Source organism: Narcine bancroftii, chromosome 5, assembly GCF_036971445.1.
Source record: "Narcine bancroftii isolate sNarBan1 chromosome 5, sNarBan1.hap1, whole genome shotgun sequence".
NCBI classification, from domain to species: domain Eukaryota; kingdom Metazoa; phylum Chordata; class Chondrichthyes; order Torpediniformes; family Narcinidae; genus Narcine; species Narcine bancroftii.
Genome location: NC_091473.1, coordinates 151,847,210 through 151,864,274, shown reverse-complemented (window position 1 = coordinate 151,864,274; position 17,065 = coordinate 151,847,210). Strand labels below are relative to the sequence as shown.

The 17,065-nt window shown below is 47.9% G+C and overlaps 1 protein-coding gene across 1 annotated transcript in view; it reads left to right on the top strand.

Moving 5' to 3' along the window:
• The window catches only part of ddah1 (dimethylarginine dimethylaminohydrolase 1), a 126,948-nt gene that overhangs the window by 90,124 nt on the left and 19,759 nt on the right, over positions 1-17,065 (top strand). Inside the window, exons 2-4 of the mRNA XM_069939401.1 lie at positions 530-629; positions 4,149-4,222; positions 9,412-9,531. Of these exons, the coding sequence (XP_069795502.1) occupies positions 530-629; positions 4,149-4,222; positions 9,412-9,531 (294 nt within the window). The remainder of the gene's footprint in view (positions 1-529; positions 630-4,148; positions 4,223-9,411; positions 9,532-17,065) is intronic.

Here is a 17,065-nt window from a genome sequence, read left to right as displayed (position 1 = left end):
GGGGGGGGGGGGTGTTAATTATTTATACTGTGTATTCTTGGTCTTTCGGACGGCTCCGAGGTGGTGGAGGAACCTGCAGATTTGGCGATGGTTAAATGTTTTCAAAGAATGTGACTGAACATAAAGTAAAATACTTTCAAGTTTATATATTCATGCTGGTGAAGTTTTTTTAGTGAGTACAGCATAGAATTTTTGTCTTTTGCCTTTTAAACAGTTTATTCATAATGCAGGTCTATTAGTTGGGTACTAAAAGAGTTAGTCTCAAGCAACCAGAAAATGCATTTAACTGGCATCTACCAATCCCCATAGGTGCTGAATACAAAGGGTTTTATAGTACCTAGTTAATTAATAATGATTTTTAAGTGATTAAAAATCCATGCCAGTGAGCTTTCTTCTTCATGCCCCGGGAGACTTGGTTTAGTAGGAGATGGAGAGGGAGAGGAGGGGCATCTCAGGTGAGTTGATTGGCATGTTTCTGTGTTAGAGTTAGACAACAGAGTCACAATGCGCATCACTACTTTTTCCACAGGTGAGAGTTACGCGGGACACCCTGGCTGAACTCGGTTTTAAGATCGTGGAAATGGTCGATGAGTCGGCAACTCTGGACGGCGGTGACATCTTGTTCACAGGTAGGGTAAAACACGGCAAAATGCTGGAGGAACTTTTTCAGTGGCCGTTGGAGACAAAGATATGTGGCTGTCGTTTCGGGCCTGAGCCCTTCTTCAAGGATTAAGCAGAATAAGGGCAGCAATGGCGTTACAGTGCAAGCGATCGGGACCCGGGTTCGAATCCCACGCTGTCTGTGAGGAGTTTGTACTTTCTCCCCATGTCTGCGTGGGTTTTCCCCAGGGGCTCTAGTTTCCTCCCACCATTCAAAACATTAATTGGGTGTAAATTGGGTGGCATTGACTCAGTGGGGTGAAATCTCAGAATTCAAACAATGGGGGAGGAATCCAGACCAACAAAAGGTGTTAATTGGATGTGATAAGGGAATGGATAGAATTTATCATGTCTGTGTGAAAGGAGACAGGGAATGAAGAGACTGGGGTGGTGTTATTTAAACCCAGAGAAGTCGATGTTAATCCCATCTGGTTGGAGGGGGCCCAGTCAGGCCTCCAATTTCCGCGTGGTGTCAGTCTGGCAGAGCATGAGCCCATGTTGGCAAGGGAATGGGATGGGAAATTGAAATGGGTGGCCACTGGGAGGCCCACGCAATTGTGGTTGACAGAGCCGAGGTGTTTGATGAAGTGATCTCCCGGTCTGCGTCCAGTCTCTCCGATGTAGAGGAGACCACAACAGGAGCACCTGATGCAGTCGAGGACCTTGCAGACTCACAATTGAAATGTTACTTCACTTGGAAGGACTGTTTGGGGCCCTGAATGGTGATGAGGGAAGAGGTGTGGGCACAAATGGAGCATCTTCTGTGGACACAGGAATAGGTCCCAAGGGGAGGATTGGTGGGGAGGGAGGAGTGGACAAGGGAGTCACGGAGGGAGCAGTCACTGTGGGAGGCGGAGAGGAGACGAGAGGGGAATATGTGTCTAGTGGTGGGATTACGTAGTAAGTGGCGGAAATGGCAGAGGAGGATGTGTTTGATGTGGAGGATGGTGGAGTAGTACGTGAAGACAAGAGGAATCCTGTCCTTGTTGCGCATGGGGTGGAGGGGGCCAGGGCAGATGTGCGGGTAATGGAGGATATACGGATGAGTGCTAAGTTGATTGAGGTAGAGGGAAAGCCACATTGTTTGAAGAAGGAGGACATCCCTGATGATCTGGCATGGATGCCCTTATCCTGGGTGCAGATGGGACGGAGACGGAGGAATTGAGAGAATGGAATGGAATCCTTACAGGGGACAGGGTGGGAAGAGGTGTGGTCGAGGTAGCTGTGGGAGTTGGTGGGTTTGTAGAAGATGTCTGTCGAGAGTTCGTCTCCCAAGATGGAGGCTGAGAGATCAAGGAAAGGGAGAGTGTTGCTGGAGATGGTGGGAAAAACCAGAACTGGGGTCCCAGTTTAAGGATAAGGGGGAAGTTTTTTAGGATTGAGATGAGGAAAAATTTCTTCTCTCAAAGGGTGGTGGATCTGGGGAATTCTTTGCCACAGGATGTAGTTGAGGCTGGTTCCTTGTCAATATTTAAGAGTAGGTTAGATTTGGCCCTTGTGGCTAAGGGGATCAGGGGGTCTGGGGAGAAGGCAGGAACCAGGTACTGATCAGCCATGAGCATATTGAATGGTGATGTAGGCTTGAAGGGCCAAATGGCCTCCTCCTGCACCTATTTTTCTATGTTTCTAAGTGAATTTGAGGTCGGGCTGGAAGTTGGCAGCAAAGTGGATGAAGGCAACGAACTCATTATGGGTACAAGGCTCACAAGGGCAGGGGCAAGAGGAACAATAAAACCTCGTGTCGTCACTGTAGTGGGTCCCAGAGCATTCATTTCACCTTCGATTCAATGAGGTTGCATTTACAGTCTGCTGTTGGTCCTCACCCTAGTTTAGCTCAACACTGTTACAGCGCCAGTGATCGAGACCATGGTTCGAATTCCGCGCTGTCTGTAAGGAGTTCGTACGTTGTCCCCTTGCCTGCGTAGGTTTCCTCCGGGGGCTCTGGTTTCCCCCCACTCTCCAAAACTCACTTGGGGTTGTAGGTTAATTGGATGTAATTGGGTGGCACAGGCTTGTAGACCAAAAGGGCCTGTTACTGTGGGGTATGTCTAAATTTTAAGAATTAATTTAAATTTAAACAAACCTCACCACCATCAGGAATTGAGACACAGGAGAAACTGTGGAACGTCAGTGGGAGAGAGGAGATGGTTGGGATCCGGCCAGAAACGTTGACCATTCTTCTTCTCCATTGATGTTTCTCGACCTGTTGAGTTCCCCAGAAGGTTTCCTTTCTATCATCGACTCTCACTTTTCTGAATTGTCCCTTTGCTTGACCTTTGACGTTTGCACTTCCTCACGCCTCTGCCCTTGTGAGCCTCTGCTGCCATAGACAACAAGATTTAGGAGTAGAAGTAGGCCAATCAGCCCCTCAGGTCTCTCATGAGCTGATCCATCCTCCCACTTAACCCTGCTCCCTGGCTTTCTCCCCGTAACCCTTGATGCCCTGAATAATCAAATACCTGTCAACCTCTACCTTAAATGCACCCAACAACCTTGCTTCCACAGCTGCCTGAGCCAGCAGGTGCCACAGCTTCACAACGCCTCTGGCCATGTTTCCTGATCCCAGCTCCAAACCCTTCTTCTGCCCCCACTCCTCCTCATTCCCCTCTCCACTCCACCACCTTCCACTTCTTGGCATTTCCCCACCTCCTGCCCACTCCCCATCCACCTGGCCCATAGACCCAAGGGGTGGAGATACTCCGGAGGCTTGAATTCTGAACTAAAAACAAGAAATGCTGAAAACACTCGGCTGGTCAGGCAGCGCCGGCAGAGAGAGAAACCGCTAATGTTTCAGGTCCAGCACTGAGGTTTCAGACCCAAGACATGAGCTTAATCCAAGGCTTTCCACAGCTTGCACACCAGTTAAGTCGAGTCTTTGATATCTGATTGCAGTAGTACAAGCTGATGAAACAGTGTTCTCCGGTTCTCGATGAAAAACACACAGACATACAACCAGACATAACACACGTACAAACAATACACATGCAGGACATGTATTTCATCCATACAAATAAATAAATATTGTTTTATAAAAAGTTTAAATAAAAAAAAAAAAATGAATATGAGAGTCTCGGAGGGTCAGTGTGAGCAGTTCCTCTGGTCATTCACCATTCTCGATGCCCGTGGGAAGAAGCCGTTCCTCAGCCTGGTGGGGCTGGCTCTGATCCTCCTGTATCTCTTCCCTGATGGGAGCAGCTGAAAGACGCTGTGTGTAGGGTGGAAGGAGTCCTCAGTGATTTTTGTGCTCCCTCTTCAGACAATGATCTGATAGATCACATCGATGGGGGTCAGGTCTAGGCAGGCTGGGGTCAGGCAGTGGCAATTGAGAGAGGAACTGTGAACGTTTCGGTCCAGTTCTGAGGATGGATACCAGACCCAAGACTTGGATTTGACCCAAGGCTTTCCATGGCTTGCGTGCCATTTGTTTGCAAGGTTACCAGCAGCTGCTGAATTGTTGGAACCATAACCTTGGTCTCATTATCGTTCAGGTCAAGAATTCTTTGTGGGTATTTCGAAGAGAACCAATCAGAGAGGGGCAGAAATCCTTGCTGATGTCTTCAAGGTGAGTGTCATTTCCATTGGAGTTCTGTCTGGAGAGGGAGGGTGGACTGGTTTTAAAAGGGCAACAAATGGCCTTGGTTTGGGGTGATAAAGAGCAGATGTCTTCACCACTGGGGAATCCACATCTTAGGGACCAAATCTGTTCAGGAATTCACACGGAAACTTTTCTCTCGAATAGGGGAGGGAGGGGCTGATACAGTGCTGGTGTTGAGGGTGTTCAAAGCTCAGATGTGTTGTCAGAGTACATACATGACATCACATACAGCCCTGAGATTCATTTTCCTGTGGGCCAGGCAGAATTCCCACTTGTGCAAAAAGCTGTACTGAGAGGAATGTAAACAAAGAAAGAAATGGAAACAAATTGACTGTGCAATACAGAGAGAACAAAAGAAAATCAGTAAAGTGCCCAAGTCAGAATCCTTAAACCAGGCCCTGATTGAGTTTGTCATTGAGGAGTCTGATGGTGGAGGGGGAGCTGCTGGTCCTCAACCTGGGGGTGTGTGTGTGTGTTTCCCAAGACAACTCACACTCCCTCCCTCCCTCCCTCACTTGTATCTGACACTCTTGCTTAAACCTATGCACACTTGCTGTCAGTCACACTGACAGGTGCATTCACACTGACACACTCAGAGTCTCTCTCACACATACCAGTGATACACACTTGCACGTTTATGCATGTGCATCTCTCTCTCTGTCCCTCTTTCTCTCTTCCCCCCTCCCTCCCTCCTAACCCCTCTCTCACGCATGTGCACACTCACCCAAACACACACACACGCAATGCAAACTCACGCACACACATACACATAAACACTCATGCACAACCACACGCGTGCGCGCACACCCACCCACCCCCATAAATTATTACACACACACACACACACACACACACACACACACACACACACACACACACACACACACACACACACACACACACACACACACACACACACACACACATGCCCTCTCTCCTACCTGTGTTATCCTCCCCATCGGATTAATAGAGCAGGTCCTCCGGCCCATGATATTCTGGGCAAGTTCCATTTGCCCGGCTAAACCCCTCTTATCCATAAATCTGTCAAAATGTCCATTGAATGTTAGACAAAGGAGAAGGTGGGGAGAGGGAAACCAAGGAGTGGGTGGACAAAGAGAAGTCACACGGGAGGCAGTGGGTGAGTTGAGTTGAAGGCTGGCAGTGTTAGGATCTGATCAGGAGAGAAGGTTAGAATGGTGGGGTAAATGGAGACCCCAAGGTAACTGAAGGGGGGTGGGAGGGGAAGGATTCAGTGGAAGGTGATGGAAGCAAAGGGGAGGTTGGATGAGAAAGGGCGGTGAGGACAAAATAGGGAGTGAGTGTAGAGCAGAAGGGGTTTGGAGGAAGAGAGAGGGACTCTCATCACCTGAAATGAGAAAGTTCCACGTGTGGACCACTGGGCTGCAGAATGGCCAGACAGAATATGACGAATGTGGACATGGAGCATTATAACATAGTGAATCACGACGGTCTGCAGACCCCGTGGTTGAAGAACAAACACTACGCTGGAGAAACACAGCAGGTCCCTTTCCGGGGCTCTCTTTGTGGCCTTCTTCACATCGGAGAGACTGGGTGCAGACTGGGGGAATCGCTTCGCTGAGCACCTTTGCTCTGTCCGCATCAGTGACAGGGACCTCCCAGTGGCCAACCACTTCAGTTTTGCGTCCCACTCTCACACTCACATGTCTGTCTACGGCCTCATGCACTATCCCACCAAGACCACCTGCAAATTGGAGGAAAAACACTTGATTTTCTGTCTGGGCCCTCTCCAACCAGATGGCATTAACTTTGACTTCTCCGGTTTCTGCTGGGCCACTCCCCATTCTCCCTCCATTCTTTCTCCAGCTCTCCACCCCCTTCCCTCTCCATTCACAGTCACTCCCCTCCCTCCTTGCTTGCTGCTATCCCCTCCCTCTCTTCTCCTCTTATTACCTTTTGCCATTGGAACCATGCTCCTCCCCCCACCCCTCCCCCTTATCTTTTTAATTTGGGGGGGGGGTCTGCCGACATGATGAAGGGCTCATGCCTGAAGCGTTGGTTATGTATCTTTATCTTAGTTATATGAATACACTCTGACCTGCTGAGTTTCATGGGGTCATGGAGAGGTAGGTGGAGAGGGTTCAACTGGCCTATCTGTATCCCCCCCACTCTCACCTCCACCTCACAAGATCCCAGCGCTGGCAGTCATTATCTTCGATCACCCACTCTCCCTGCTCGAGTCCTCACCCTTACCTCTCTGGCCTGGCATCTGCCGACCTGCATAACATCTCTCCCTGGTCCCCCAGTCCCACATGGTCCCCTGTCCTGCTCCTCCCCACCACCAGCCCACTTTGCACTGGCATCTCAACCCGAAACATTGACTGTGGTGTTTCACCCATGGGTGCTGCTGGACCTACTGAGTTCCTCTAGCAGTGTTCAAGTTTGTTTTCATCTGATTGCACAAGTACAAGCCGACAAAACAGCGTTCTCCGGTCGTCGGTGCATTTCACAAGATCACAAGGTATAAGAGCAGAAGGAGGCCAATCGGTCTGTTGGGGCTGCTCTGCGATTTAATCATGAGTTGATCCTTATCATTCACCCCCACTCCCCGGCCTTCTCCCTGTAACCCTTGATGCCCTGACTAATCAAATAACTGTCAATCACTGCCTTAAATATACCCAACGACCTCATTTCCACAGCTGGCTGTGGCAACAGGTTCCACAGACTCACAACCCTCTGGCTAAACAAATTTCTCTGCATTTCGGTTTCAAATTGATGCCCTTTTATCCTGAAGTTGTGGCCTTTTGTCCTAGACTCCCTGACCATGGAAACAACCTTGTCACACAACCATTTCAGATACACACAACTATGATAGACACTCATCCAGACATAAAACACGTACAGAGAAAAAATAAATATGAAGGACAAGTATTTCATCTGTACAAATAAATAAATAGATATTGTTTTGTACAAATGAGAGTCTCGGGTGGTCAATGTGAGTCGTTCCTTTGGTCGTTCAGCATCCTCACTGTCCGTGGAAAGAAGCTGTTCCTCAGCCTGGTGGGGCTGGCTCTGATCCTCCTGTATCTCTTCCCCGATGGGAGCAGCGGAAAGATGCTGTGTGCGGGGTGGAAGGGGTCCTCAATGATTTAGCGTGCCCTCTTCAGACAATAATACCGATAGATCACATCAATGGAGGGGGGGGGGGTGAGAGGGAGACCCCAGTGATCTTTTCTGCCACTCTATGGTCCTGTGTATTGTCCTCCAATCCATTTCTCTGCACCAGCCGTACCCACCCTATGATGCAGCCAGCCAGGGCACTATCGATAGAGCCCCTGTAGAAGGTTGAGATAATGGAGGCCGGAAGCCTTGCCCACTTCAGTCTTCTCAGGAAGTGCAGTCACTGTTGCACCTTCCTGATAAGTGAGGAGATGTTGAGTGTCCAAGATAGGTCACTAGTTCAGTGGACTCCGAGGAACTTGATTCTCTCCATTCTACAGAGTTGTTGCTGTGTAGTGGCGGGTGGTCATACCTGGACCTGGACCATGATCATCTGATTAGCTTCAGATTCCAGCATTTGCTGCCTCCTGTGTGCCTTTTGAATGTTGAGTTTGTGCCTGCTTCTACAGTTTCCCTGGCAGTTCGGTCCAGACATGGACCGAAATAGTTCCTCTTAAACCTCTCCTCTCTCACCTTGAGATTATGCTCTCTCATTCTACAATTATCTACGCAAGGAAAAAGCCTTTGAACATTCACTTGATCCATACCTCTCGTGAGTTTATAAACCTCCATAAGATCACCTCTTAATATTTGACCCTGCAGGGAATAAATCTCTCTCAAATGCAGCATGTTATTCTACAGAATAGTTCTCAGGTACATCTCTCATGTATCGTGTGCCTTTCTGAGTAACTCCTCTCAGGTGTATTCCATCTCCCTGCCATCCCGCACAGTTATCACCTCCCTTATTGGAACATAGAACAATGCAGATAGTACAGGCCCTATAGCCTAAAGTAAGGCCATATAGGAGCAGAAATAGGTCATTCGAGCCATCGAGTCTACTCTGCCATTCCATCATGAGCTGATCCATTTTCCCACCCAGCCCCACTCTCCTGCCTTCTCCCCATAACCTTTGATACCCTGACTATTCAGATACCCATCAATCCCTGCGTTAAATACACCCAACGACCTGGCCTCCACAGCCGCCCATGGTGGCAAATTCCAGAGATTCACCGCCCTCTGGCTGAAGAAATTCTTCCGCATCTCTGTTTTAAATGGATGCACTTCAATCCTGAAGTTGTGCCCTCCTGTCTTGGACTCCCCAACCATGGGAAACCAGGTTGTCCTACCACTCTGTCCAGTAATCCCAGCCTGTCCAACCTCTCCCTATTATCTCAACCCCTCCAGTCCTGGCATCACTCCAGTCAATTCCCTCAACAACCCTTCCCATTTATTAATGACCTCTCATTCTTCGAAGCCCACGCTCACATGCCCTGACACAGCCTCATGTCACTCCCATACATTTTACACATGTTCAGTGTGATGAACATGTTCGCTGGAGAAAGAAACGTGAGAATACGGGGCGGCTGTTACAGCGCTAGCGATTGGGTCCCGGGTTCGAATTCCACTCTGTCTGTAAGGAGTATGTACATTCTCCCCGTGTCTGCATGGGTTTTCGCCGGGGGGTCTGGTTTCCTCCCATCGTTCAAAATGTACCGGGGTGTAGGTTAATGGGGTGTAATTGGACAGCACGGACTTGTGGGCCAGAAGGCCCTGTTACTATACTGTATGGCTAAAGTTTTAAGAAATTAAGTTTTAAAAAATTGAAAACTGATATTGAGGGAAAATCTGGAACTCCGATCAAGCATCTGTAATTTTATTAAAATTTAAAATGTAGACATACAGCATGGTAACAGGTCCTTCCCGCCCACGAGTCCGTGCCACCCAATTACACCTGATTAACCTGCAGCCCCTTGTACACTGCAAACGGTGGGAGGAAACCATAGCCCCTGGGGAAATTCCACACAGACACAGGGAGAATGTACAAACTCCTCACAGACAGCTCAGGATTTGAACCCCGGTCCCGATCGCTGGCGCTGTAACGGCGCTGCACTAACCGTGCTGCCCATGTTGTGTCTTGCATTTCAGATCCTAAGTTTTGTGACTGTTTACCTCTGTAGGACTATGCCGTTTCCAAAGTCTCTGTCGCGGGGAGTTTGCACTTGAAGAGTTTCTGCACCATGGCTGGCCCAGGCCTGATCGCTATCGGCTCCAGTAACAATGCTCAGAAGATGCTCACGGTAGGTGCCCAGGACCTGGGCAGGTCTCACACTCCTTCTACCCTTCCCCTTCTATCGCACCTGCCCATTGGGCAATGTACCGATGCCTGAAATTCTTACTTGCTGCAGCCAAACAGATACTTTAACTTTTAAAGTTAGACACACGAGCTCGTGCCACCCAATTGACCTGCAATCCCCAGTATGTTTCGAACGTTGGGAGAAAACCAGAGCTCCCAGAGGAAACCCACACAGACACAGGGAGAACGTACAAAGTCCTTAGAGACAGCGCGGGATTTGAACCCCAGTCCTGATCGCTGGCGTTGTACCATCATTGAGCTAACCGCTACTGCAACCACGCTGCCCTGGTTCTTTGTAAAGAAACAACTTAATTGGATAAAAAGAAAATAAATAGTATATAGTTATTAAGTATTCATAGATATCCTAATAGAAAAGAATCACTTTGCCAAACAGTGCGGACAGTCTTTGTGAGGTGCAGGAACAGCCCATGATCAGTGTAATAAGGGGAGGTTCAAGGGCCTGATCACTGTTGGATAGAAACTGTTCTTGGACCTACTGGTGCTGGTCTTCAGACTTCTGTCCTTTCTGCCCGTGGGGAGCAGTGACCAGGGTGGTGCGGGTCCTCTATGATGTTGGCCGCCTTCTTGAAGCAGTTTGTCGACAGATGTTCTGCCTGTCCAACATCCATCCCCTTGTGTCTGAGCTGTCGACCACAGGTTTAATATGGTTCACTGGGGGTTGGGTGGGCATCAAGAGACTGCAGATGCTGAAATCCAGAGGAAAAAGCGAACTGCTGGAGGAACGTAAAGGGTAAATTGTATCGTGGACTGGAAGGGCTGCATCTCTACATTTATTAAAATAAAATTGAAACTTAGCTGGTCGGGCAGCATCCGTGGAGGCTAAGGAATGGATTGCTGGCACAAGTTCCACACCTTTTTCTTGGGGACCATTTTCCTCACCGGCTCTGACTTGCAGGCATGACTCAAAAGGTGTTTATTAGAGGCTGTGAGGCACATTGGGATATCCTGAGGTCTCCTTCCCAAGGACTTGGTAAAACCTGCTAATCCAGAACACTTGACTGATGGGTTTTCTGGACGACGGGATATAATTCCCTCCTACAGCCCGAAACACTTCCATTTCATTTTGTTTTACATATCACAAACCAGTACATTTTGTTAGTAAACTCACTGAGTTTTGAGAGAATGGGAAATAGATTCAAGATTCAATTTATTGTCATGTAATAAAAACAGGGTCATATTACACGGAATTGTTTTCGTCCGCCATAAGACAGATTCAACATTGGCAGAAATTGCCTTAAGCGCTCTTACAGTCAGAGAAAGAGAAGCAAAAGTGAATCTCTCTCAGAGCCACTGAGTGTCCATGGATTCACTTCCAGCGCCCCCGCAGCCTCTGCAGATGTACAAACTCCCGTCCAAACCATCAGCCCAAGCTCCATATCCGATATGATCAGGAACCCTTCAACGCCCTCGGCACCTTCTTGCATCCCCAGATCCGATACCTGGTACCCCTTCAGCCAGTCTCCAGCCAGTTTCCAGCAGTCCGCAGCCTGGCGTGAGTCCCTTGACAGCCGTCACCCGCAGCCTGCGTGGGCTCCTCGCCCCAAGTTGCCAATTTCCCCGCTGCCTGTGTGGCTCCCGCTGCAGAACCCCTCACTGGTCCACCGCCGTGGTCACCGTCCCATGGGTCTTCGCCTCTGCTTCTCCTTCTCAGACAGGGTTCTGTCCCTCCATTTTCTGGTGCCTGACCAATCCTTTGCTTCCCCTGAGTTTGCAACCCCTTGCAGCTGCTGATCACGGGCACTGCCATCTTTGGCGCAGACCCCGTTGGTGCTTTTAACAGGCCGTTCAAAGCCTTTACGGAGCTGACAGCAGTCGGACTGGGCGGTTGGACCCCCGTGAGAACTCTGGTCCCTGCTCTCCGAGGGTCCACTCCAGTGGAAGCGCTGCTATTACAACGGCTCCAGTACTGCTGCCATTTTATTTTTGAGAGTTCAGACTGCTTGTTGGTCAAGCGCTCTAGGCCCCAACTCTGGTTATTAACCTCCAACATCTTGACACCCAGCCACTCAAATGTTGATCTTCATTAGAATGGGTCAAAACAATCTATTTATCTTCCTCTTTGGTATTTTGGAAATTATCTACTTTTTTATAGTTTCTTAAAAATGCAGCAAATTGTCATAGGATTGATTAAATTAGGGAGTCAAACACATGGCTCAAAGACTGGTGTGGGAGAAAAAATATTAACCTTAGCTACAGATGTGGTGCTGGAGGTTTGGAGGGTAGCTCGTGTTGTTCCATTGTTTTAAAAAGGCTTCAAAAGTAACCCTAGAAATTATAGGCCGGTGAGCCTGACGTTAGTAGTAGGTAAATTACTGGAAAGTCTTCTAAGAGATCGGATATACAATTATTTGGATAGTCAGGGTCTAATTAGAGATGGTCAACATGGCTTTGTGCATGGTAGGTCGTGTTTAACTAATCTTGTAGAGTTTTTTGTGGAGGTTACAAGGAAGGTAGATGAAAGAAAGGCTGAGGATGTTGTCTACATGGACTTTAGTAAAGCCTTTAACAAGGTCTCACATGGGAGGTTAGTCAGGAAGGATCAGACGCTAGATATTCATGGTGAAGTAGTGAACTGGATTCAACAATGGCTGGATGGGAGAAGACAGAGAGTGGTGGTGGATGATTACCTCAGACTGGAGGCCTGTGTCTAGTGGTGCCTCAGGGATCGGTACTGGGACCATTGTTGTTTGTCATCTATATCAATGATCTGGATGATAATGTGGTAAATTGGATCAGGAAGTTTGCAGGTGACACTAAGATTGGACATGTTGTGGACAGCTGTAAAAATGGGCTGAAAAATGGTGGTGGAATTTAATGCAGACAAGTGTGAGGTGTTGCATTTTGGAAGGACAAACCAAGAAAGGACGTACGCGGTGAATGGTCGGGCACTGAGGAATGCGGGAGAACAGAGGGATCTGGGAATACAGATACATAGTTCCCTGAAAGTGGCGTCACAGATGGACAGGCAAGTGTGGCACCTCCTACCTCAACACAGCCTGGGGCCCCAAACAAGTCTTTCAAGTGAATCAATGCTTCACATGTATCTGCAGGATTGATCTACTGCATCCGATGCTCCCTTTGTGGCCTTCTCTACATGGGCGCAGACTGGGGGAATCGCTTCGCTTCGCACCTTCGCTCTGTCTGCATCAGTGACAGGGACCTCCCAGTGGCCAACCATTTCACTTTTGAGTCCCACTCCCGTACTGACATGTCTGTCCATGGCCTCGTGTACTATCCCACGTAGACCACCCATAAATTAGAGGAACAACATCTGATTTTCTGTCTGGGCACTCTCCAGCTGGATGGTATTAACATCGGCTTCTCCGGATTCTGCTAACCTGCTCTCCTCTCCCTCCTCCCCCTCCAGCTCTCTATTCACCCAGCCATTCCCCCGCCCTCGTTTGCTATTGTCCCTTCCCTCCCTTCTCCACCTATTACCTCCTGCCTGTGGGAACATGCTCCTACCCCCACCATTTTGTTCAGACGCCTGCTGACATTTTTCCAGACCTTAATGAAGGGCTCAAGCCTGAAACGTCAGTTCTGTATTTTTACTTTTGCTATATAAAGGACACTGTTTGACCATCTGAGTTTCTCTAGCATTTTGTGTTTTTACCTCAGCCTGGTGGGGCTAGCTCTGATACCCCTTAGCAAGTTGTGGATCTCACTGAAAAGTTCAGAATCAGATTTATTGTCAGGATACACACCTGACATCACATACAACCCTGAGATTCTTTTTCCTGTGGGCCAGGAAGTAATTGGTAGTGCAAAAGACTGTACACAGCGTATACATGTAAACAAAGAATGGTAAACAGATAATGAATATAAACAAACTGACTGTGCAACACAGAGAGAATAAAAAAATCAGTAAAGCGCACAAAAGTAAGAGTCCTTAAATGAGTCTCTGATTGAGTTTGTGGTTGAGGCGTCTGATGGTGGAGGGGGAGCAGCTGTTCCTGAACCTGATGGTGCGAGACTTGTGGCACCGAGACCTCTTTCCTGATGGCAGCAGCGAGAACAGTGTGTGCTGGGTGGTGTGGATCCTTGATGATCGCTGCTGCTCTCTGACAGTAGATGTTCTCAATAGTGGGGAGGGTTTTGCCTGTGATGTCCTGGGCTGTGTCCACTACCTTTTGCAGAGCTTATGCTCAGGGATATTGGTGTCTCCATTCCAGACCATGATCCAGCCGGTCAGCACACTTTCCACCACACCTCTGTAGAAATTTTCCAGGGTTTCTGGTGTCATACCAAACTGTGAATTCCTGAGGAAGTAGAGGTGCTGACGTGCTTTCTTCACGATACCATTAGTGTGTTGGGTCCTGGAAAGATCCTCCGAGATAGTGACGCCCAAGAACCTAAATGTGCTCACCCTCTCCACCTCTGATCCCCCAATGACCACTGGATCGTAAACCTCTGGTTTTCCTTTCCTGAAGTCAACAATCAGCTCCTTAGTTTTGGTGACATTGAGTGCGAGGTTGTTGTTGGTGCATCATTCAGCCAAGTTTTCAATCTCTATCCTAAATGTTGACTCATCCACTTCCTTTATTCAACCCACTACTGTGTATCGTCGGCAAGTTCAAGGCAAGAAGGAGGAGCAGAAGTGGCTCAAATGGTCTCTCAAACCTGCTCCACCAATCACTGGGTTTGTATCTGGTGCTGTCTTTAAGGAGTTTTCATGTTCTCCCTATGTCGTTATAGGTTTCCTTTGGGTGCTGTGATTTCCTCCCACCCTGTAAAGCATACAGGGGTTGTAGATTGATTTGGGTATAATTGGACAGACTTGGCTTCTACTGTGTTACAAGAGAGAACAGGACATTACAGCACAATACAGGCCCTTCAGCGCAATATGTTGTGCCAACCCATATATACCCATCAGGAAATAAATAAGTAGAAATCAAATTTTAAAAATTCAATAACATTATTTTCACTTCTGCAGCCGGGCATGAACTCTGTTCACCGGTTGATCATACAGTTATTTCAGTACCTTTATGGCTGCGGTGTAAGTGGTCTCCTCCTGGATGTTCTCGTAGACTCTCAAGGACACCATAGACAGCAATGCTGTTAGACGCTGGTTATCCTCCTCCACCTCAATGAATCTCAGGAAGTTTTCAAAGTTCATCAGCCAGAACTTAAAGGCTTTGAAGGCTGCAGCTGACTGTGGGTCCATATCAAGTTTTTCTGGCCGAGTCAAACGCTCTCCCTTTCAAAAAAAATTATTTTGCTAATAAAATTGTAGAACTCGTCGAAAGAACCAAAGACTTGTTGATCCAAACCAAGGCTTTTATTAGCAAAAGACAGGAGCTCTTCACAGGTGGCCGACCAGTCCGGAATGATCCGACCTGGCTAGGGACACAACCCTTTAAGGCCCAGACAGTAGGTGTGGCTTAGCTCTCAGCCAATCGCTGTAAGCACAGTCTAGATACTGTAACTATATACATTGGTGATAGATCTGTACCATCACTCTTCTGCATTAATCTCAGTTTTTAATCTCTCGGTGACGAAGTCTCCACGGCCCTCCAGGGTGGAGAACTCGGAACATTCACCAGCCACCACCCCCCCCACTCCCTTTTCATTTGCAAAATGTCTCCTCTTCAAGATACCTCGACGAAGGGCTCAAACCCGAAACATCAGTTCTGTACCTTTAGCTCTACTAAATAAAGGACACTGTTGGACCTGCTGAGTTTCTCCAGTAAGAAGTAAAACACAGAAGTCTGCAGACACCGCGGTTGAAGTAAGAACCCAAAATTCTGGAGAAACTCAGCAGGTCCAACAGTGTCCTTTATTTAGCAGAGATAAAGGTACAGAACCGACATTTCAGGCTAGAGCCCTTCGTCAAGGTCTGGACAAAATGTCAGCAGGTGTCCAAATAAAAGGGGAAGGTAGTAGGTGGAGAAGGGAGGGAGGGACAGCAGCGAACAGGGGGATGGCTCTGTGAATAAGGAAGGAAGGGGGTGGAGAGCTGGGGAAAGGGAATGGGGGAAAGGGAGAGCAGGTTAGTGGAAACCAGAGAAGTTGATGTTAATGTCATCCAGCTATTCCCCAGTTTTGTGTTTTTACCTCAACCATGGTGTTTGCAGACTTCTATGTTTAACTTCCAAATCTTTCCTCAGTCCAAAGACTCAGTTACAAGTTACTTTACAGCAAAAAGAATCAATGTATTCACCAAAATTCTTTCAAGCAGCTCATCCAATTTTCTTAGAAATCACAGCCAAGCAGAGACTTCCTTTAAGTTCAGGGTTAATTCTCAAAGAGATCCTGTGGTCATGCAGTTTACCTCTTTAGCAAAGATTCCTTACTGCTGAATTGGCTCCGTATCAAAACACATCCATATGTAATAAAGGTTAAGGTTCCATTATTGTCATGTACTACTACATTTAGAATGTAACATACATGAAATTCTCTACCATAAGGAAGACAGAGAGTTTCCACTTTGTCCAGCACCCCTCACAGAAATGAGGCCCCAGTGAGGAACAAACTCACAACTCCTGGTTTACAAGACCAATGCTCTAACCACTGAGCTATGGATCCTAGGGGAAATATAGAATTAATTTCAGTCAGCATTCAGACCATAAGACATAGGAGCAGAAATAAGTCATTCAGCCCATTGAGTCTGTCCCACCATTTAATCATGAGCTGATCCACTCAGCTCCACTGCCCACCCTTCTCAGAACCTTTGATGCCCTGGCTAATCTAGAACTGATCAATCTCTGCCTTAACTACATCCAATGACCCGGCCTCCACAACCACCCGTGGCAACAAATTCCACAGATTCACCTCCCGCTGCCTGAAGAAATTCCTCTGCATCTCTGTTCTAAGTGGACACCCTTCAATCCTAAAATTGTGCCATCTTTTCCCGGTCTCTCCCACTGGGAAACAACCTTTCTACATCTACTCTGTCCACGCCTTTCAACATTCAAAATGTTTCAATAAGATCCCCCCCCCCCCCCACCATTCTCCTAAATTCCAACGTGTACTGGCAAAGAACCATCAATCGTTTCTCATGTGATAACCCTTTCATTCCTGGAATCAACCTTGTGAACCTCCTCTGAACCCTCTCTATCTTCAGCACATCCTTTCTTAAACGAGGAGCCCACAACTGCTCACAATCCTCCACATGAGGTCTCTCCAGGGCCTTATAAAGCCTCAGCATCACATCCCTGCTCTTAGATTCCATTCCTCTTGAAGTGAACGCCAGCATCGCATTTGCCTTCTTCACCGTGACTCAACCTGCAAGTTCACCTTCAGGCCGTCCTGCACAACAACTCCCAGGTCCCTTTGCATCTGGGGATTTTCAATTTTCTCCCCATTTAATAAAGAATTGCCCATTTATTTTTTCTACATGACGTCCACTTTCCGACATTATATTTCATTTTCCACTTCTCTGCCCATTCTCCTCATCTGTTCCAAGTCCTTTTGCAGCCTCCCTGTTTCCTCAACACTCCCTGTTCCTCCACCTCCCT